At 50.7% G+C, this 21510-nt stretch overlaps 1 protein-coding gene across 2 annotated transcripts in view; it reads left to right on the plus strand.

Annotated features, from left to right (window-relative positions):
• Window positions 1-20946, plus strand: part of WSCD2 (WSC domain containing 2) — a gene marked incomplete at both ends in the record, with an annotated part of 43098 nt that extends 22152 nt beyond the window's left edge. For both annotated transcript variants that reach the window (XM_082852816.1, XM_082852817.1), the window contains 5 exons: window positions 4795-4916; window positions 7875-8049; window positions 12408-12572; window positions 14297-14497; window positions 20594-20946. In XM_082852816.1, the coding sequence (XP_082708942.1) occupies window positions 4795-4916; window positions 7875-8049; window positions 12408-12572; window positions 14297-14497; window positions 20594-20946 (1016 nt within the window). The remainder of the gene's footprint in view (window positions 1-4794; window positions 4917-7874; window positions 8050-12407; window positions 12573-14296; window positions 14498-20593) is intronic.
• Between the last annotated feature and the right edge of the window lie 564 nt (window positions 20947-21510).

Consider the following 21510-nt stretch of genomic DNA (forward strand, 5'->3'; position numbering starts at 1 on the left):
AGGGGTTGTTGGGAAATGCCCAACCCTGGTGGCATTGGGCCAGTCCGGTGGGAGGCTGGCTGAGGCTCAGCCAGGCCTTCTGGTAGAAGAGGGGGAGCTCTTCTCTCTGGTACATGGTTGCCAGGCAACCCAGAGAGAGCCTCCAAGATTATGTCTCCTCCCCTTGATAAGACTCATCCCGTAGAGGTCCAGTGCACAACCACACAGTCACAGCCCGAAGCACACAGCCACAGCCCAGTGCCCACTGTCAGGAGACCAGGCAGGCAGGTGGACATACACCTGCTCATACAGGGTCCTAGACTCCCACGTGGACAGACCCAGATGCGCTCAGATGAACCAGGTCCACGGGGGCACATTTGTGGTCTCAGAGCTCAGTATCCACGCACCCAAATAGGTAGATCTCTACTCACACCATCACAAACCCAGTCACGCACACACGTGCGCGCACACACACAAGATGCACACACTGCCTCCCTGTCACACACACTGTGCACAAGTGTCCCACCTCCCAGACACACCCTCACTACAACCAGGCCCAAGCTACCCTCATGGTCTGCATCTCCTGCCCCATTGGTTCCCTCACACCCACACATACCCCCAAACCCCCAATGCCTTCTGATACAACTCTGTCTTCCCCTGCACAGTCCTGGGTTGGGGAGGGTCTCAGACCCCCCAGGGTGGTGGAAGAGGGCTCCAGGAAGGATCCACCCTATAGGATAAAAGGTGGTGGGCTTTGCACCCCTACAGTGTACCCAGGACCACACCAGTCCTGAAGGGGCCTCCCTTGGCCTCAACCCCAAAACCATTGCCCCAGCTGGGGCCCAGGAGGATTATAAGGTGGTCCCTCGAATAGGGTCCTGGTGGGGAAGGGGCAGGTTAACAACTTGAATATGGTTCTAGAGACTCAGTGTCAAGTTCTAGGCATTTTTAGGTGCTTAAAGAGAATCCAACTCCAGAGTTGAGAGACCCCAGAGTGACAGCCTTTGTGAATGATTAGTGGTCAAAGGGGAGTGAATATATGTCACAGTGTTTTGAAAATGCTCAAACAGGGCCTGGGGGTGGTTCCTTAAAGAGGGACAGCCCAGAGTGTGAGGACTCTGAGCTCAGATGTTCCCAGGTTAGAATCCAGATGCTGCTAGTTGTCAGCTGTGTGACCTTAGGCAAGCCACTTACCCCTCTGAACCTCTGTTTCCCCTTCTGTATAATGGGGAGAGTGAGACTTTCTTTATAGGAATTAGGAGGATAAAGTATATCAAGTGCTTACACAGTGCCTGGTACGGCGAGAGCATTCGATAAGATCGTCAAGAATGGAAGCATCTCAGACTTAGATTCCAGTCTCAGCTCTGCCTCTTATAAGCTGGGTGACTTGTGTCAAGCGGTTTCAGCCCTCTGAGGCTTGAGTTTCTCCATCTGTAAAAATGGGGATCCTTATACCACCAGAATGATGCAAGGGTTCAACGGGGCCACATGTGTAAACAGTTTAACCTAGTTCCTGGCTGATAGCACGTGACCCATATATGGTGGCTGTGATGATAACAATGATATTATGATATGACTATAAGCATCTAATCATCATAGTAGCATTATTATTATTGGAAGAAGCATAGACTTGGGAGACAGAGCAACTTGGCTTTGATCTCACTCTGTCCTTAGACAGCTTTGTGGCCCTGGAAGCCAGAGTGCCTCCTTGAGCCAGCCGTGACAGCTACTGCTCGTGGCTGCTGGGAAGATTCAGTGGAGCCAAAGCGCCCAGCTTGGAGCCTGGCATCCGTGCGGGCTCAGTAAACACTGGTGGAGTCTAAAGAGAAAAGGCGAGTCCCCTTATTGCTGAGAGTAAGTCCAGCGTCTCTGCCCTGGGACCTGATTGGCGTCCAGCTAACTAAGTTTTCTGGTTACGTGAGGTTTCGTCCACACTGCTTCCGGCTTCTCATCTCATTGCTGTAAATCTTTAGCTTAAGCGCCTGACTCCCCTCCGCATCCTCACCTCGTACGGCACATTCTCTGAGCATCGTTAACTCTTCCTCAGGGTGACCGATGAAATGGCGCGTCCCTCGGTGCCTCCTGGGCCACGGGATGGGAGACTGTCCCGTGTTCCCCCACGGGACACTAGTGCCATTTGGGGTCTGGCAGTTCCTCATTTGGGGGATGGAGGGCTGTCCTGCACAGAAGAGACTGCATAGTCTAACCCCCTCCCTATCATTTACATGTGGGGAAACTGAGGCCTGAACCACAGCGTCCACCACCGTCACTTTTCACCAGCCTCTCGCAGCAGCCTGGAGTGAGAGGTGGGGAGTGGAGGAGATGGTGCTGGGTGGCGGGAGCCTGCAGCATGCTCTGGAAATCAGTCATTTAACCCAATTCCAGATGTCTTCTCAGCTTGCTAGATTTGCCTCCACGATGAGCAATTTCAGGCTACAGGGTGCCAGGTGGTAGAGGTAATCACTAGGGTGCCTTTGACAGCTGAGATTTAAAATTTTCATTCCTAGACTCCCTCCCCGCTCCTCCACCATCCTTCTGCCCGGGGAGTAATTTCATATCCTTTTCTCTGCACTTAAATATAGATATATACGTATATGCTAAAAAAAGAGGGCTCCTTCCTGGAGCCCTCTCCCACCACCCTGGGGGATCTGAGACCCTCCCCAGCCCAGGACTGTGCAGGGGAAGACAGAGTTGTATCAGAGTTGTTGATTTTTGTAGCTTGCTTCACTTTTCCCCAAGGATTAGCATTGTCTTTCTGAGATAATCCTTAGCACGTTTTCGCTAACAGTGGGTCCCTAGTATTGTCACATAACCTCCCCTCTCTAAGCCCTGTGTCTCTCATCCGTAAAATGAGAGTTTACTATGGACCCTGCAGAGTTCCCAGGAAGGTAAAATGAGATGGCATTCGCAAAGTTCTCAGAAGAGTGGATCACACATGGTAGGTGCTCAGTAAATGGCACCTACTTCTGTGCTCCTGATTTTGATTCACTGCATCAACAGTGTCCTTTATTTCATGTGAAAGCTGTGCTTCTAGAAAAGTGTATACAGCTCAGATTTGAGAACAGTGGAACCCAATTGAAAATGGGCACCATGAGTCTTTAGATAAATTTGACAGGGGCCACTTATAATTTTTAAAATTTGTCTTTATTACATTAAAAAATAACTATGCACTGTCGAAGAAGTTAGAAAAGAGTTTTACAAAAAGGTGGAAATAAAAATTGCCTATATCCTATCAGAGTTCTCCAGAGAAACAGAACCAGTAAGATATATGCAAATATATGAATCAAGATATTGATTTAAGGAATTGGCTCATGCAGCTGTAGAGGCTGGCAAGCCTGACATCCAGAGGCTGAATTCCTTCTTCTCTGGGAAACCTCGTTTTTTCCCCTCATCCCTTCAACTGATTGGATCTGGCCCACTGACATTTTAGAGGGAAATCTCTGTTAAGTCTCCTTAAAGTCAATGAACTGTAGATATTAATCCTATCTTCAAAAAACCTTCACAGCAACACCTAGACCAATGTCTGACCAAACAACTGGGCACCATAGCCTCACCAGGTTGACACAAAACTTAACCATCACATCTGCTATTAAGAGATAACCATGGTTGTTAACGTATTAGTCTATGTCCCTCCAGAGATTTACACTGAGAGAGAATTTGCGGACACAATTGATATTTTATAATATGTGGAGTTTCACGGTCTCAGTTTTTATTTAACATTCTATCTTGAACACATCTTCATCTCTTTAAAGTAACCTTTAACATCATTATTTTTGATGGGGCGTAGAATCCCATTGTGTTGTCATTCCCTACTTTATTTGTCCAGTACTTCATTGTTGGACAGCAAGGTTGCTTCCAGTCTTTCACCTGTTAATTTAAATAAATGCTGCAATGAGCATCCTTATTGATGTCTTTGTGTACACCTGTAATGGATGCAAAGGGTACCCACCCCAATCCTCTTTACCGCTAATGGCTCACATCTGCCCCCTTGCCCCAGCAGCCTTCCAAATGACAGACGTTGGGGAGAGGGGCACATAGGGCCAAGGTCGGCCCCTTTCCTTAAAGTGGGACCAACTCTGTGGTACAGTTTACCCTCCGGGCTGGAGGTGGGACCCAGCCAAGATCACATGCTTACTTAGCTCCTCCCCTGCCCTGTCCTGCTTCTCCTGAGAAACCATAAAACATTGTCTCAGGTTCGGCTTCAAGTAAACCCAGCCGAAGACAACATCTCTGAGTATTGTTTTGAGGATGACTTCTATTAAAGAGATAGCAACGCCTTCTGAATTTTCTGTTGCGTAGCTGGGATGTTTCCAGATTAGGTTATCTGAAGGGGAATCTCTCCAACAAATCAGTCCCTTAGAGCACTGAGTGGGGCAGAGACTCCCGAGGCCCCGGGTTTTCCCCTAAAGCCCAGGACAATGGGAGGGAGAGGGGGCACCCCAGTGCTGGAAGGAGGGGCAGGAGAGCTCTGGACCCTTTGCTTCCCTCCGTCCTCAAATGCCCAACCCTCTCCTGATGAGATCACGAAAATCCTCCATGGCATCTGTCATTTCCCTAAATGAAAAGTTGCCACCACCAAGAATGAGAAAGCGAGACATAGGAGTGGTGACAAAGAAAAGGGGATTATGTGGCCCAGCAAGAACATCTCAGTGACCTGTGTTGTTGACAGAGATGCCAGGGTTGAGGACATTCTTTGAATTTTCTAGCTCATGAGTCTCCACTGTGGCTCACGGCGTGACCTTGGGCGAGACTCTTGCCTAGAAGGTGGCTCTCCCAGCCTACATCTGACTAGTTCTTTTCCCTCTGTCTCTCCAGATGGAAGTGCAGTCTTCCGAGGCTGCTTCCGCAGGCCCGACAACCTCTCCCTGGCCTTGCCCGTGACGGCTGCCATGCCCAACATGTCTGTGGACAAGTGTGTGGACCTTTGCACAGAGAAGGTGAGCCTGGTTCTGTGCACGGAGCTCTGGGGAGGGTGGTGTGGAGCAGCTGGAGGAACGGGATGCTTGGCTGGAGGAGCAGCAGCCCAGCTGGGATGAGAGAGGTCATTACTGTGATCTGTGACATGGGGGGAATGTGACTGTTTCATGTGGATCCAAAGGGTAGGAGTTACATGGGGCCCATTTCTTTCCCTCCAGAGAAGTGTGTTTGTTCTAATAGTGAGGACTGCTCAGGAATGAGGGCCACATGTGAACTGGGCCGAGAAGCATGAGTAGAAGATTGCCAGGTAAAGGCAAGGACAATCCCACCTTGGGACAGAGTGAGTTCCCCGTCACTGGAGGTATGCAAGCAGAGGCAGAGCAGGTGTGGCATACGGAACTTTGGACATTGGATATCAGTTGGACTGGATGATCCAACTGGCTGATCCTTTCTCAGCCTGAGATCCTCGATGGGTGACTGTTTATCCTTCCTCCCAAGCCAGACGGGGAACGCCACAAGAGCAGAGACTGGGGCCTAAAACATTTTGTGACCACTCCCAATACCCAGCACAGAGCTAGGCTCATCGCTGGCATTCAGTGATGTCTGAGGAGCTCCCTCCTTCACTCAAGGTGAGCTAATTACACGAGGGTCCAAAGGAGAACCACTCCTCCCCAACCACAAGAAGGTGGTTGCCCATTTCATTCATTCACTCAGCTAATATTTGATGAGAACCTGCTTTGTGCCAGGCCCCTGTGCTCAGTGCTGGGGGTGCAAAGTCAACAAGATATGGTCTTTATCCTCCATGATGCTGACATTTGCTGGGGGCCAATTTTGTGGCTCTTCCTGGGTGCTCAGCCTGCGCCCCAACTGCTGAATGCCCCCACCTGCTCTGACGCATCCTGCCTGGCTTATCTTTCATCAAGGCTCCTAATTCACAAAGCATGTCTCAGGAAGACTGAAAGGATCATCATAGAAACTGCCACTTACCGAGCACCTCCTCCATGCAGCCCTCTGCCCCACGGGTCACACAGTTTACCTCTCACAACAAAGCTAGGTGTTGGGAATTTTCATCCCCATTTCACAGATGACAAAACCAAGGCTCAGACAGATGAAGTCACTTGCCCAAGCTCACAGCGCAAGCAAGTGGCAGAACTGGGACTGACACCACATCTATTCTCTTGACTTCTGAGCTACCCTAGAGACCCCACAGAGAGGCTTCCAGGAACCATCCAAGGGCAGCCAGGCCACTTCAAGTCACCAAGCATTTCCTGAGTGCTTGCTCTGCTCCCAAGAGGCATCCTGGAAGGTCAGGGGCGATGTTCATAAGAATGAAGGTTTGACCATCTTTTTGTCCAGCTTTCTCTCTTGGGCAGGAATCCCCCTCCCATGGCATCCCCTCCAGGTGGACATTCCTCTGTCCTGAGGGCTCTGGAGGAAACTACAGATCAGCCAGAGGTGGAGGACAAACACAAGACAGTGAGGTCACAGGGCAAACCAGTATGGAAGAGGGTCCAGCTGCACATAGGACTGGAGGGAAGCAAAGGTGTGGGCAGGTTGCGTGGGCGGGGTGGGGGGCGACAGGAAGACCCCGCTGCAAGCCTCCCTCTTCTAGTTTCTTCTAATCTCCTTAGGGCATCACAGGAGGAAAATTGAGGGGATTAAGTGGACAGGGGTCCAGAGCTGCTTGTGTCAAGTGGTGGAGGGTCTGAAAGACTTAGGGTGTCAGAGGAGGCTTCAACATGGGTCACCGGCTAGAAAATACCATCAGTCCCAGCCCAGGTCCACCCACCTGTATCAGCATCTCTCTGATCTTTGGCTACGTGCTGTAGCTCATATTTAACACCTGTGAGAAATAAACCAGACCTACCTACCATGGCAAAGCTCACCGGAACCAGCCACGGCGGTATGACCTTGGTTTGTTACCACATTATTCCTGGACCAGCTGCCAGGGAGAATTCAGCTTCATGCGTCTGAGCAGAAGCAAGTTGGACCAAGGACAGTCCATTGCCCTCCAGATCTCAGGCCCAGCCTGCTCCCACTTAGCTCTTGCATAGAACAAATAAAACAATTAGGAGCAGCTCTCCCAGCAAAGACTGGCTACGGGTAGGTATCAACATCCTCTTTGGCTTAAAAGGAAGAACTCAGAGAGCTTTTCCCAAAGCATGGGCTTCATATCACTGTCAGACACAGAGGATTTTCTCTGGCGTAATGCATGGCCATAAGAAAAACTTTTCTTTTTCAGTTTTCTTTTAAGACCTCCAGGAGAAAGCTGCGTTTCAGTGCTAAAGTATCTTTAACACCTCTCTCCCCTCAACTAATCTCCCTTTTGCAGGAAAAACAGAGTCGACCCCAGGCTCAAGTTCTTGGCAGGCAGAGTGCCTAGTTAGAATTTAATCGCGTGGTTTTCTTTCTGCAGTATTGGGGTTTACAGTATGGAAATGTATGGAAATGGTACTTCTCAACCAGTGCTACTTTCAGGAGTAATAAATAGTTCCTTTGAATAGAGAAAGCCCGTGCGCAGCAACGAAGACCCAACACAGCCAAAAATTATATATATATATATATATATATAAAAATTAATTTTAAAAAGTGACTTGACACATAAAGGAAACAAATAAATGAATAATAGTACAGGAAAGCAAAAACGAAAATGGTAACTATGTGAGGTGATGGGTGTGTTGACTAGCTTGATATTGGTGATTATTTCACAGTGTATACATACATTGAAACGTCAAGTCGCACATCTTAAATAGATGCAATTTTTTACTTAATTATACCTCAAAAAAGCTGGAAAATATAATAGTACAGGAGGTACGCAGGTAGGGCAAAATCTTGTTGCTGAAGCTTGGGGACCCTTGAGCTGGGGAGAGTGATGGAGAAGGGGACGATTGGAACACAAATCCTGTTCTGCACCCAGAGTCCGGGCTGTCCAGGGATTTGGTGACTTTCTTCCGTTTCCTCTCCTGCTTCATCCCCAGGAGTACCCACTGGCAGCCCTTGCGGGCACCGCCTGCCACTGTGGCTTCCCCACTACGCGATTTCCCCTCCACGAGAGAGAGGACGAACAGCTCTGTGCCCAGAAGTGCAGCGCGGAGGAGTTTGAGAGCTGCGGGACACCCAGTTACTTCATTGTGTATCAGACGCAGGTCCAAGGTAAGCCAGGTCCGCCCCGACCCAGCAGACCCCCAGAAGCTCTCCCAGCGGCCTCCCTCCCAGAGATGCTCCAGCCAGTCCATTCCAGCCAGCCTGTCAGCAAGAGAACTGTGCAGGCCAGAGAGCAGAGGGCAGAGGGCAGAGGCAGGGCTGGTGAGCATAGCCAGGCTTAGAGATCCTGCATGGGCAATGGAGGGAGGGCCCCCGGGGGGGGATGGTTCTGAAAACCTTCTTCTCTATCCCTTATACTGAAGACCCCCTTGGTGGCTCTTCCTGTAACGGGGGCTGTGAGCTTGAATGGGAAAACATCTGATCTGGGAGTAGGAGACTTGGGTCTTCAACACAGACCCCCTGCATGATCCTGGGCGAGTCATGTCCCCTTTCTGAGCCTCAGTTTCTCCATCTGTAAAATGAAGCTGTAGATGGTTAGCCTGCCAATTCTAGGATTCTGCAAATTTACCTATAACTTTTTCTTCTCTTTCTCTGTCTCACTCATCCTTTCCGCTTTTATCCTTCTTCCTTTGCTAGTGGAACCCACACTCAATGTTTATCTCCTCTTCCATCTGTTGGGGTACCGGACTGTGATGACGATGGTGGTGGTGGTGGTGGTGATGGTGGCACTTAGGGACTTTCTTTGTGCCAGACTCAGTGTTGAGTCCTTCGTATGCATTTTCTCACTGATTCCCCTCAGCTTTCCTGTGAGGCAGGAACAGTCATTATGCCTTCTTTACAGGTAGGGAAACTGAGACTCAGCACAGGTAAAGGACTTGCCTGAGGTCATGGTGTTTATAATATTTCTAGATGAAAATCTTTTCTCCTGCTGGAGGCATCATGAAAGGTGGTGGCACTTGGAGAGGTGCCTTGCTGGGATGCTCAGCCCAAAGGAAACCCGTGAAGGATTACCCCAATATCTGAAAAAACTGTCCACCTGCGATGTGCAGTCCTATGCCAAGCTTCATCTCATTTAATGATGGGAAGCCCACAGTAAGCCTATGATCAGGATGATACCATCCCCATTTTACAGATGGGAGACCCAAGACTCAGAGAGATTGAGAACTGGCCATAATCACACATCTACAAGAGTGATTTGCTTTCAGGTCTCTGACTCCAAAGTCCCTGCTAGAAACCTCTACCCACAGTGCCAAGGACACTCCCCACACCCTCTGAAGCCTGGAGAGCTAACAAAACACCACTGGGCTAGACCTCCTCTTCATCTCCCAGGAACTAGACTGCCATATACGGTCGGGCAGGTTGAGCACTGCGCAGGCATAACCTAGAAGAAAAGTAATGCCTGAAAGCCAGCCTGTGCTCTGCCTGTCATGCCGTGCACTCTGGATGGCAGCACATCTGCCCAGAGGAAGGGGAGGGAACCTTTATCTGATTTTTCCAAAGGTGCTGTAAGAGCTAGTGGCAGCTTCACCAACAGCCTGTCCCCTGTTTGGCCTGATGGGGGTACTGGTGGTGGCCAACTGCGGCTGCTTCCATGGCAGCTGAATATTGCTAAGAGCCCAGTGAGCAGAAATGTCTCTAGCCAGTGTGGCCCTTGGCTTTATTTACACTCTGGTGAGGAAGGATGAGTGTTTGTTAGTTTCCAGGAAGTGTTGGTTACTCTGTGCAGAACTGTGTTACCCCAGCTTGGGGGAAGGGTCATACACAGCTTAATTATCCCATGACCATAAACAGCTTTGATGTGGACAGAACCGACACTGGAGCCTTTTCAATAGCCCCTGATTGATGGGTTTGCTCATTCCCAGTGCCTGGCCCCAGGCCATTACTGGTGTTCAATTTCCCATGTCACACTTGCAGGCCCTACACACTGGGGTGGCTTGAGAGTCATGTGGTTCATGAGGCCGCCAAGAGTCTGGTCCACGATGGCAGCCATTTATTGAGTACCTACTGTGTGCCGGGCACTGTCTAAGCTCTTTAGACTGAATTAACTCATCTAATCCTCATAACAGTCCAATGACATAGGTGCTGTTATTATTACCGTTTTACAAATATGGCAACTCGGCACGGAGAGGTTGAGGAGCTTGGCCAGAGTCACACAGCTAGGACAGAACAGAGTTGGGATTCAGACCAAGGCAATCTGGGTCCTGAGCCTGCACTCTTAATCTCAGCTTCTCAACATATACTGCAAATACTTCACATGCATTATCCACCTAATCCTGTAAGGTTTATTAGCCCCACTTTACAGGTGAGGAAACTGGGGCTCAGAGAGGTGAAGAGCCTTGTTCAGTGTCACACAACTAGGCCATGATCATCCTAGATTGAAACACAGGTCTGTCTGATTCCAAAACTATATACAACACTGCCTCCAGCATCTGTTTCGATTTGTGGAGCTTAAGAACCAAATCAACTTCCTTTTTAGTGCTGAAAATAACCAGCTTTATCCTCGCCCAGGCAGTATTTGAATGGAGAATTCTGTTTTCAGGGGAAATTGAGGGGCCAGGTTCTTTCTCTCTCCCAACATTTTATTATGAAAAAATGTCAAACCTCCAGAAAAAAATGGAAAGAATTACACAGTGAACCTGCTAGACTTATCCTACAGATTTTATATCTGTCAACATTTTGTTCTGTTTACTTTATCATACATCTCTCCATTTCTCCATCCCTCAATTTTTATTTTTGGATGCATTTCGGAGTAAGTTGCAAACATCATTACACTTCAGTCTGCATATCACTAATTATAATTCAATATTTACTTATGATTTTTTTTTTTTTTTTTTTTTTTTTTTTTTTTTTTTGCAGTACGCGGGCCTCTCACTGCTGTGGCCTCTCCCGTTGCGGAGCACAGGCTCCGGACGCACAGGCTCAGCGGCCATGGCTCACGGGCCCAGCCGCTCCGCGGCATGTGGGATCTTCCCGGACCAGGGCACGAACCCATGTCCCCTGCATTGGCAGGCGGACTCTCAACCACTGCGCCACCAGGGAAGCCCCACTTATGATTTTTTGAAGTAGCATTTACATAGAGTGAAATGCACAAATTTTAAGTGTACTATTTGATGCCAACTTGGTCCTATGAAATCCACACCCCTGTCAAAATATAAAACATAACCACTCTCCAGAAAGTTTTGCATCTAGGCTCCTTTTTGCAATGTGTTCCCGTGAAAACCATTCCCAGATACCTACTTGGCTTGATAAAGATGCTTTTTGGTTTGTTTTTTTCCAAAATCTGCTCTCCTCTGAACAAACAGATTAAACCTGCATGACGGGGAAGAGACCTGGTCTCTGGCTAGCAGCATCAATGCTAAGAGCTCACAGCATGTGAGCCCTGTGTTAACACTCAACACCCATTCTCTCTTCTAACCCTCCTAACCAACCCCCAGGATGTCATCATTATCAGCATTCCCATTTTACAGGTGAGGAAACTGAGGTTTTTTCAGATCCATCATTTTTCCAAGGTTACCCAGCAAGGAGATGGCAGAATTGGAATTTAAATGTAGGACTTCAGACTTTTCCCTTGAAGGGCTATTGTGAGAAAGCAAGTAAGGATAATAAATGTTTCTTGGATGGATGGATGGGTAGATGGATGGTTAGGTGGATGCCAGATAGTATGGAAAGTGCCAGGAAATCAGCAAAGGACAATATGGGCAGGGTTTCTGACTAAACAAATAATTATTTGAATTACAGTAGCAGAAAGTAATACAAGAGAGATGGACATAGTACACTAATGATAGCCCAGGGAGTCAGAGAAGGAAGGGAGGGAGGGAAGGAAGGAAGGAAGGAAGGAAGGGAGGGAGGGAGGGAGGAAAGAAGGAAGGAAGGGAGGAAGGAAGGGTCCAGTTCAGCAGAGAGCAGGATAATAAGCAGTCAAAGGCAGGTAGGAGGCAGTGAAGGTGGAGGGACCAGTGCACCTGAAGCTGCCAAGTCAGGAAGGAGCAGAGCACGGATGAGACAGTGCAAGAACCAAGTGGCTGGCAGGTGGGGGAGTTTGAGGGGAGAGCATGTGGGTGGCGTGAGCCTGGGAGGATGCAAGGGCCAGGCCACGCGGGGCTTGAAGGTCAAGATAAAAACCTTGGACTCAGTCCCATGCAGATGGACGGCATTTGTGAGTTTTAATCTGGAGGCAGGTGTGGGGGTGATGAGAGACTCAGTGGGACAGGGGAGAAACTGAGGCTGGAGAGAAGGCTCATCCTCCTGGCTGACTTTTACTGAATCCCTACCATGTGCTTATCCTTTTTCATATATTATCTCATATAACCATTTTCCCGTTTCCAAATGAGGAGACAGGCCCCAGAAGCACCGGGTCGCACAGCTGGGAGGTGGCAGGGATGGGACTCACACCCTGGTCCCTTCTAAACAGGCTCCTTCTGCTGTGCCCCTGCCACTGACCCCTGTCTGTGCCCTGCCCTTTGCAGACAACCGCTGCATGGACAGAAGGTTCCTTCCAGCCAAGTCCAAGCAGCTCATCGCTCTGGCCAGCTTCCCAGGTGCCGGCAACACGTGGGCTCGCCACCTCATCGAGCTGGCCACCGGCTTCTACACCGGCAGCTACTACTTCGACGGTTCTCTCTACAACAAAGGTGAGGAGGCGGAGGGGAACAGGGAACGGGGGCAGGAGCTCGGGAAGGACCCCCTGGGAGGGCATGGGAATACCCCTTCCTGAGCACCTACTGTGTGCTGCTCAGCTCACCTGGGCATGTTTATCGAGACCTACTATATGCTTGGTACCTTCCCTTCACTTACATCCCACAAACATTTCCTGAGTATCATGTCCTGGGTACCTCACCTGCTTCCGTCAACATTAGACCCTTATTAAGCACCTACTATGTGCCTGGGACCTTCCCTCCATTTAAGTCATTCCTTCAGCACTTACTGTATGCTGGGCACCTCATACAAGAAACTGAAGCCCAAAGACGTGACACGATGTCCCAGATCACTCATTTGAGTTGGACACACAGCCAGTGTCTTGAAGGTCTAGTATTGATACATTAGCATTCTAACTGGCTTCGAAGAGCCCATCCAAATGCCTTAACTCTCATGGGCATGGGAGGCCAAGATGGAGAAGAGCACAGTCTTGGGCGGCAGGATGGCTTAGCTTTGAACCTTATTCGCAACCCCTACAAGGCCCTCATGGCAGAGTTCAACCGCAAGTATGGCGGACACATCGGCTTTGCTGCCCATGCCCATTGGAAGGGCCTCTCGCTAGCTCTGTAACTTGGGCAAGTTATTTGCTCTCCCTGGGACTCAGTTTCGTCATCTATCAGATAAAACCCACAAAGGATTATTGAAAGGATCAGTTGTCTACTACATGAAAAGGGCTCAGAGCAGTGTTCAGCATGGAGTCGGTGCTATAGAAGCATCGTCCAGCTACCCAGAATGTCTTTCAGTTCCTCAGCTTTTGAAATGAGAACCTGATCCGGTCCCTCCCTCCTTTTGCTTAATTCCTTTTAAGGGCTGTGTAGTCTTTCTGGTCCAGTACTAAAACTCTTCATCACAACCCCCTCTTGCCCTCTGCTCTCCTGTACCAGTCGCTCATGTGCGACACATTTCTTCCCACCCACCACAGGACCTTTGCACCTGCTGTTCCCACCACCTTTCCCTCCTCACTTGGATTGGTAAATTCTTCCTCGTCCTTCAGTTCTCAGCCTAAGCACCTCTTCTCCCAGGAAGTCTTTCTGGATGCTGCCTGACTAGGTCAGTGATCTTGGCCAGGCTGGCTGGGCTGCTCAGCTGCAGACTGCAGGTTGGACCCGTGTCTGTTCCATGGGTCTCTCACCATCTGGGGCCAACAGGCTTCCAGGGCATGTCCTTCTCACAGTGACAGCAGAAACACACAGAGTGAACAGAAATGTGATGCATCCTAAGACTTTGGCAGAGACCCATTTCCGCCCTCAATCCGCTGGCCAAAGCAAGTCATACGGCGTGCCCAGCATCAGTGGGGTAGAGATGTAGACTCCACCCAAAGAGGAATCCTCCAGCACATCACTGTCAGGCCGCTCCCGTGGCACGTAGGCATGGTTACTCCTCTTCTGTAGCTCTAGCCACGGCAGTGACTTTACATTCATTTATGTCCCTATTCAAATTATCTGGCTCTCAAAAACTAAGACCCATGGATGTTTCTGTCAATCATTTCCTCCCTGCACAGTGCCTGGCATGTAGTAGGTGCTCTGTAAGTACGTGAGTAAATGAATGAGTAGACAAATGAACGTCTGAGGATTCCTGAAGGGGTCCAGGAGGGGGTGGGGTGGACCTCTTGTCTCCCTCCGCTCAGTGCCACGTTCCCTAACCCCCTGGTTGTGGGAAGGGTTTAAAGGTGAGCGGGACCACTGGCGCAGCGGGAGGACCATCTGCATCAAGACGCACGAGAGCGGCCAGAAGGAGATCGAGGCCTTCGACGCGGCCATCCTGCTCATCCGCAACCCCTACAAGGCCCTCATGGCGGAGTTCAACCGCAAGTATGGCGGACACATCGGCTTCGCTGCCCATGCCCATTGGAAGGGCAAAGGTACTGCTTTGGAGTGGGGGGGTGGAGCCCTAGGGTGTAGAGGGCAGTGCGAGGGGCTAGTGCTGTCTCCTGCCAGGAATCCAGGAGGGCATCCTTGAAGGCACGTGTGTAAGTGTCCAGGTCCTTCTTACAGATGAGGAGGTATGCTTTGCACATCCCACCATACCCACCAGCATCACCCTCTGTGAGCCAGGTTGTTACCGTGGCACAGTGGTTAAGGGCATGGGCTCTGGACCAAGACTCCCTGAGTTCAGATCCCAACTCCACCACTTCCTAGAAAAGCGCCTTCACCTCCATGAACTTAGATTGTCCTGTTTATAAAGTGCAGGTAGTAAAATCCAAGAATTTCACCCTTTAAAAACACTCAGTGGACCCTCGTATTCAAGAGCCCTTTCCTGGGATCTGAATCCAGCCCAAGGTCAGTGGCTGAGTGGCCATGAGGTCACCTATGAGCTCCTAAGATCATCATTCTATGAACCCCCTCCACTACTCTGGATTGGAAAACTCAGAGAGGTTAAGTGACTTGCCCCAGGTATAGCTGGGAAGTGACAGTGTCAGTCTCCGAGCACTAAAGTTCATTAAGATGATCTGAATTTGATGTTCACCTCTGGTGCTTAGTAGATTCCAGAATGGAAGAACGTCTCAGTACAGAGCAGCAGCCCACAGTAGTGGGGAGAGCTCCGAACTCAGACCCAGCCTCCTCAAAATCCCATGTCAGTTATCACCCATATCTCCATTACCATAATGAAAGTCACCTCCATGCGTGACCAGAATGTCAGCAACACCCCAAGGTGAGAGGCAGCCTGGTAGCTAATGCCTGGGTTAGGTTCACACAGTTCACCCTGTGTCATGGATGGTGCAAGCTAGTTTCAGGGAGGTGAAGGCACTTTTCCAGGAAGTGGTGGGGCAGGGGTTTGAACCCAGGGAGTCTTGCTCCTGAGCCCACACCCTTAACCACTGAGCTATGGTAATGAGTTAGACTGAACGTCAGTGGCTACGGATCCCCCCGCTCAGAGCTCCCGATGCCAAGTAAGTACTCTGTGAATGTGAGCCCAGCCGACCTCATCCAGCTTCAAGGAACCAGGCTGCTGCAGCCTCTAGGCCCAGGGGTGCTTCCCACTCCTCCAAACCCTCCCCCTGGCCCCCAGCTGCTCCACGCTCCAGCCCCTCCCCAGATAGAACCGGAGCAGGCAGGACAACATTAACTCAGCCAATCACATTCTCAGCACTGATGTCACTGATGAAAACTCTTGGGCCTGTCTGACCAACTGTGCCCTGGGTTCCCAGTTTGCTCAAGGGGCCTGTCTGTCCCTTCCCCTACTTCACCCCCTCTCTCAGTGAGGGGGTGGAAGCTTGGACAGGGGATGACATTTGTTCCCAGGGGTAAAGAGACCTCTGAATTATTTATCTGTAGAACAATCAAAAATGACCACTGTTTGGGGCCAGGCTGAGAAGTCTGCAGGTGCCAACGGCAGGATCCTGTCCCAGGAGCAGATGTTCTGCTTGTCAAGCCGGAAAGGACCTGGGAGATCGCTGAACCCAGGCGTCCTCAGCCCCAGCAGCACATCAGAATCCCAGGATGTGGGGAAGTCCCAGTTCCAAGGCTGCACCCCAGACGATCACTGGAGTGGAGCCTGGGCACTGGTATTTTTTAAAGCAGTGTGCAGGCAGGCCTGAGAACCACGGATTCATTCTCTATTAATGGGGAAAATGAGGCCCAAGAGAGGCAGGGCCTGCCAGAGTCACTCGGGCACATAATGGCAGGACTAGAGTCCAGCTCTCCACCTCCCAGGCATCCTACTGCCCCAAGTAAAAAGGGAGGGAGTTCACTTGGGAAGCTCATATGGGACCAGGCACTTAGCAATAATTATCTCATTTACATCTTCTAATTACCCGAGGAGGTAAGAAGGGCTGCCACAGTCACCATCCCAGGAAGGGAGCGGGTCACGTGGCGGAGGCCCCAGGAGTTGAGCGAGCTGAGATCCAAACCCAGGCATTAGCTACCAGGCTGTCTCTCACCTCGGGGTGTTGCTGACATTCTGGTACATTCAGAGGCTCCCCCCTCCTGGCATAACCCCTAGTCTCAGGTTTAGGCAATTTCCTAATTCCCAGGAGCCACCTTGCCTCTTCCTTATTCAAGCCAGTTGGGAGCTTTAAAACCAAAGATAAGGGAGGTGTCAGGACAGGCTGAGCCCAGAGGCTGCAGGGGATGGGAAAGAGGAGATTTCAGGACACACACCTCCTATGGGGGGCCTGGGGCCCCCTCATTAGTCTGGGTTGGGAGGGACCTTCTCCCAGTGCTTCCTCCCAGGCCTGACCTAGGTCTTCAAGTGCTCTGCCTGAGAGCCTTCTCCAAAGAACCCCATCCCCACGGACCCCACCCACTCATTCCTCTCATTTGCATTAACATCTGACCCTGTAGGCACTTGAGTTTGAGACCCTTGCCTGCTCCAGCAGCGTCAGTATCACTTGGGAATTAGTTTTAAATGCAGATTCTCAGGTCCCACCTCACGCTTACTGGATCAGAATTCTCATTTTAACAAGATTCCTTCCAGAAGCTTCTTGTGAGCTTTCAAATTTGAGAATCACTGCGTTAGGACACCCTCGGCCGGGAATGTGAGGGTTACTTCCACCTAAGAGCAGAGGTCACTCACCTGCTGAGAGGTCACTCACCCGTGTCCCCCTCCCAGTTATAGCTGGGTCGAGGCTCATGTCACCACCACCCACCCCCCCGGCTTTTGTTTCCATAACATTGATTTTATGATATCCCTGGAGTGGGCCCAAAGCAAAGTTTTATGTGATACGATTACACAAGGTGAATTGTCCTGGATCTGTTTAATGAAACAGAGACCGTGTTTAATGATTCCGTGGAGAATTAAATACAGTTAAGCTATTAATCAGACCCCGGTTCCTCCCTTTGACAAGAAGATGAAGCAGAGAGTGGCCAGCGCGTGTCCCGCCGGGCCCTTGTGGGGGACGGTTCTGGCAGAACCAGCACTCATTACCAGTGGTCCACGGCACAGTGTGCCTTTATTACCCAATTTGAAGGCAGCCATCAATTACCGGGAATCCTGAGCTAAATGAGGGCTTGTGTTTTTCATTTTCATTTTCGTTCTTCTTCATTCCAGCGAAGTCATTCAGGAGCTCCAAGTGAGGGATCTTTGCTCTAGGAAGGGGTGGGGAGGGGGTGAGTATCTGCTGCCCCAAAATGATGGGCCACTTGGGGCATCTCAGAGATGCTGGGGACCAACATCAAGAATAGTTGTAGCCAACATTTATCCAGCGCCTCCTGCGTCCCAGGCTTGGTGCCAGGGTCTACAAATCTTACTCCATTCCATCTGTATGGCATGTCTAGGATGGAGTTCTTAGCACAGTTGCCAGTGTGCAGATGGGTAAACTGAGGCTCAAGGAGACCTCCTGACGTCCCCAAGTTCACACAGCCAATATGGAGAGGAGCTGGGTTTTGAACCCTGGCAGTCTGACTCCAAAGTCTTCTGTGAACAGACCCGTGTCTTAGATGACACCTGAAGGTGAGGTAAGCGGATGTAGACTAGGATCTGGGGCGAGAAGAGTGCTGGAGATGGTCAGATCAGGTGCTCTTAAAGGGTTTGCCAGGAGGGCAGGAGCCAGGCTCACTCCCGTGTGTAAGATGGAGCTAGAGTAATTCCTACTCTCCAGGCTTCTTGTAAGGGGCACTGCGTGAGGTAGTGCGTGCAAAGTGCCCAGCACAGTCCTGGCACACAGTAGGTGCTCAGGCAACATACATTCCCACCCCAGGGAAGTTTGCAGTCACAGGGATGCCATGTCATCTCCCCCCAACCTGTGTCCAAGGCCAGGGGCACCACCTGGGGGATCCAGGCCATCATGCAGACAGGCCCTTCCTTTTTCTTGAGGACCACCCTCCAGGAACCTCTTGAGATGGTCACAAGTGGCTAAGCCTGGAAGTCCATCCAGATGGACTGAGTAACTGAGTGCCTTCTGCATCCATCTGGCTTTCTGCCATGGGAGCGGCAGTTGTCCTGAATCACCAGGGATACTGTGAGATGACTCAGGAATGGGGACATTCTTTCTCAAAAAGTAAAGCAGAGTACACACATGCTAGATTTTTTCCTAATCACACAGATACATCTGGTCTTATAACAGTACGGCCCAGTTAGCTAGATACATTGTAAATAATCTATTTGAAGGATAAAAAATATCTTTGTCAGGGGCTTCCCTGGTGGTGCAGTGCTTGAGAGTCCGCCTGCCGATGCAGGGGACGTGGGTTTGTGCCCCGGTCCGGGAAGATCCCACATGCCGTGGAGCGGCTGGGCCCGTGAGCCATGGCCGCTGAGCCTGCGCGTCTGGAGCCTGTGCTCCGCAACGGGAGAGGCCACAACAGTGAGAGGCCGGCGTACCGCAAAAAGAAAATATATCTTTGTCATCAGCATAAATATTTCCCAAGCGGCTGTGGTGTTCCAGGGGGTCACTGGGGGAGCAGGAGCCTCACCACAGATTCTGATGTGCTCTGCGAAGAAAGAGGAGCCCTTTATCACATCACAGCTTGGCGGCTGGGAATTTCAATTTAGTTCAACAACCATTTATTAAGCCCCTGCTGGGTGTGAGGCAGTGGGAGGGAGTGGGGGTGAGGCTGCTGGTGCCTAGGAAAGATGGGGGCCTGGAATGAGGCAGGCCTGGTCTGGATTATGCTTCCCGGCTGTGTGACCTTGGGCAAATTACTTCACGTCTCTGAGCCTCAGCTTCCTCACTGGTGACAAATGAACAGTAGTCTTTTCCTTTCAGGGTAGTTACTATGATTAAATGAGATCAGGGGTATCCATCATCCAGCAAAGGATGAGGATTTAGTTATTAAGAACCAGCTGGGCTCCCCAACGCAGCTTGGGAGACTCACTGAGCCTCGTTCAGTAAACATATCCGTCTGGAGGGTGCGGGGTGGTGCTGCCCCTGTGAGAAGCAGGGGGTATGGCTTCAGGGTTCCGGAGCACAGGCCCTGTGATTCTCCAGCTGGGGCTCAGAATTGAGGCTGCAAATCCCTCTCTCTGTTCCCAACATCCTCCAAGACCCCCCTCCTGGGTTCCCCTTTATCAGAGTTTCAACAGCTCCTGGGGCTGGCTGGCTGGCTGTCTCTCTGAGGTCTTCTCCAGGGCTCTCTGGTGAATTTCCCACATTCTGTTGTAGCCTGTCTCTTTCTCGAGTCAGGGGATCCCAAACACACACTCCCAATCTGGGTGAAAATCCATCCAGTCCTTTTACCGTGGCAAGGGAACAAACAGCACAAAGAAACAATGTGTGATACTTCAATAGAAAGCAAAGAAAGAAAGATAGGACAGGAAGGTGTCAAAATGACAATGTAAATAATCTGATTTAAACTGCCCTCAGCCCAGAGGAGGTACCTGCCTGAGCCTGGGGAGTCAGGGAAGATGACATCTCACCTGAGAACAGAATAATCACAGTAATAATAGCCAACGTTTACTGAGCACCTACTGGGTACAGGGCACCATGCTGAAAATTTTGTATGCTTTTTCCACTTCTCTGTACAAAGGCCCTATTACTATCCTGTGAGAAGATACTGTTACTACACAGGATAACTGTTCCTACACAGGATAACTTGGTAGTTAAAAGCCCAGACTTTGATGCCAGACTGTTTGGTTTCAAATCCTGGCTCTGCCAGTTATTAGCTGTGTGACCTTGGGCAAGTTACTTAACCTCTCTGTGCCTGAGTTACCCCTTCTGTAAATGAAGAAAACGATGATGCCTGCCTCACAGTGTTCTTGTGAGGAATAAGTGAATTGATAGCTCTATTAGTATATTTATTACACTCTATATTAAGATCAATATATATTAAAATATAAAAATAGAGTAACAAGGATTTATATATGTCTGTGCCTGGCATGGAGTAAGCACCAGACAGATGTCATTCTCCCCAGAGAGAAGGAAGGGCTAAGATGATTCCAGGCAGAAGCAGCAGCCCCGAGGTGGGAGGAGGGAGGCGAGTTTGGTGATCTAAGGGTTAACAGTGGTGGCGCTGTTGTGAATAGCCAACGCCATCTGACCTGTGTCCTCCCGCTGACCTGGGCCTCCTTGCTCTGTCCACAGAGTGGCCAGAGTTCGTAAGGAACTACGCCCCGTGGTGGGCCACGCACACACTGGACTGGCTCAAGTTTGGCAAGAAGGTGCTGGTGGTGCACTTTGAGGATCTGAAGCAGGACCTCTTCGTCCAGCTGGGCCGGATGGTCGGGCTGCTGGGTGTGGCTGTCAGGGAGGACCGCCTGCTGTGTGTGGAGAGCCAGAAGGACGGCAACTTCAAGCGCTCGGGGCTCCGGAAGCTGGAGTACGACCCCTACACGGCGGACATGCAGAAGACCATCTCTGCCTACATCAAGACGGTGGATGCGGCCCTTAAAGGGAGGAACCTCACGGGCGTTCCCGATGACTACTACCCCAGATGATGGGTCGGAGCGGGGCGGGGAGCTGGCAGTCCAGACCGAGCAGGCCCTGGGGACTCCAGACCCCTGGGGGCCCACACCCATCAGTCCCCTCTTCGATTTGGGGACAATCCCCATGGCTGCTGTTGCCTTTCGCTGAGTTTCCTGCATGACAAAGGAGGCTCAGGCGAAGAGATTGTGCAGGCACGCCCCGCCTACTCACACCGCGCCCCCAGAGATGGAGGGGGCAACTGGATTAGGGAGCTCTAGCCACATGGACCCTTCTCTGTCTCCCGTGTCCCTGTGCCCACCACTCTGGGCTCCACTTGTGGGAAGGAGGGCTCATGGGTGTCCCAGAGACAAGGGTGCCCCACCGCAGGTGTTGAGGACCCTGGTGCAAGAGCTAAAGAGAATGACATGGAAAAATGTGGCCCCAGACTCTCCTCCGTGCTGAGCTGAGCACTCGTAGCTTCCCCGTCTCTGCCCCGCCCAGGAAGCACTGACGCCAGGGTTTATCCCAGCCACTTCTGTTTGAAGAAAGATTGCTGGGAAGTTTCTCTGCGCCCTTAGGTTTCTGACATTCTGGGT

The sequence above is a fragment of the Leucopleurus acutus genome, assembly GCF_964270905.1.
Source record: "Leucopleurus acutus genome assembly, chromosome: 13".
Lineage (NCBI taxonomy): Eukaryota > Metazoa > Chordata > Mammalia > Artiodactyla > Delphinidae > Leucopleurus > Leucopleurus acutus.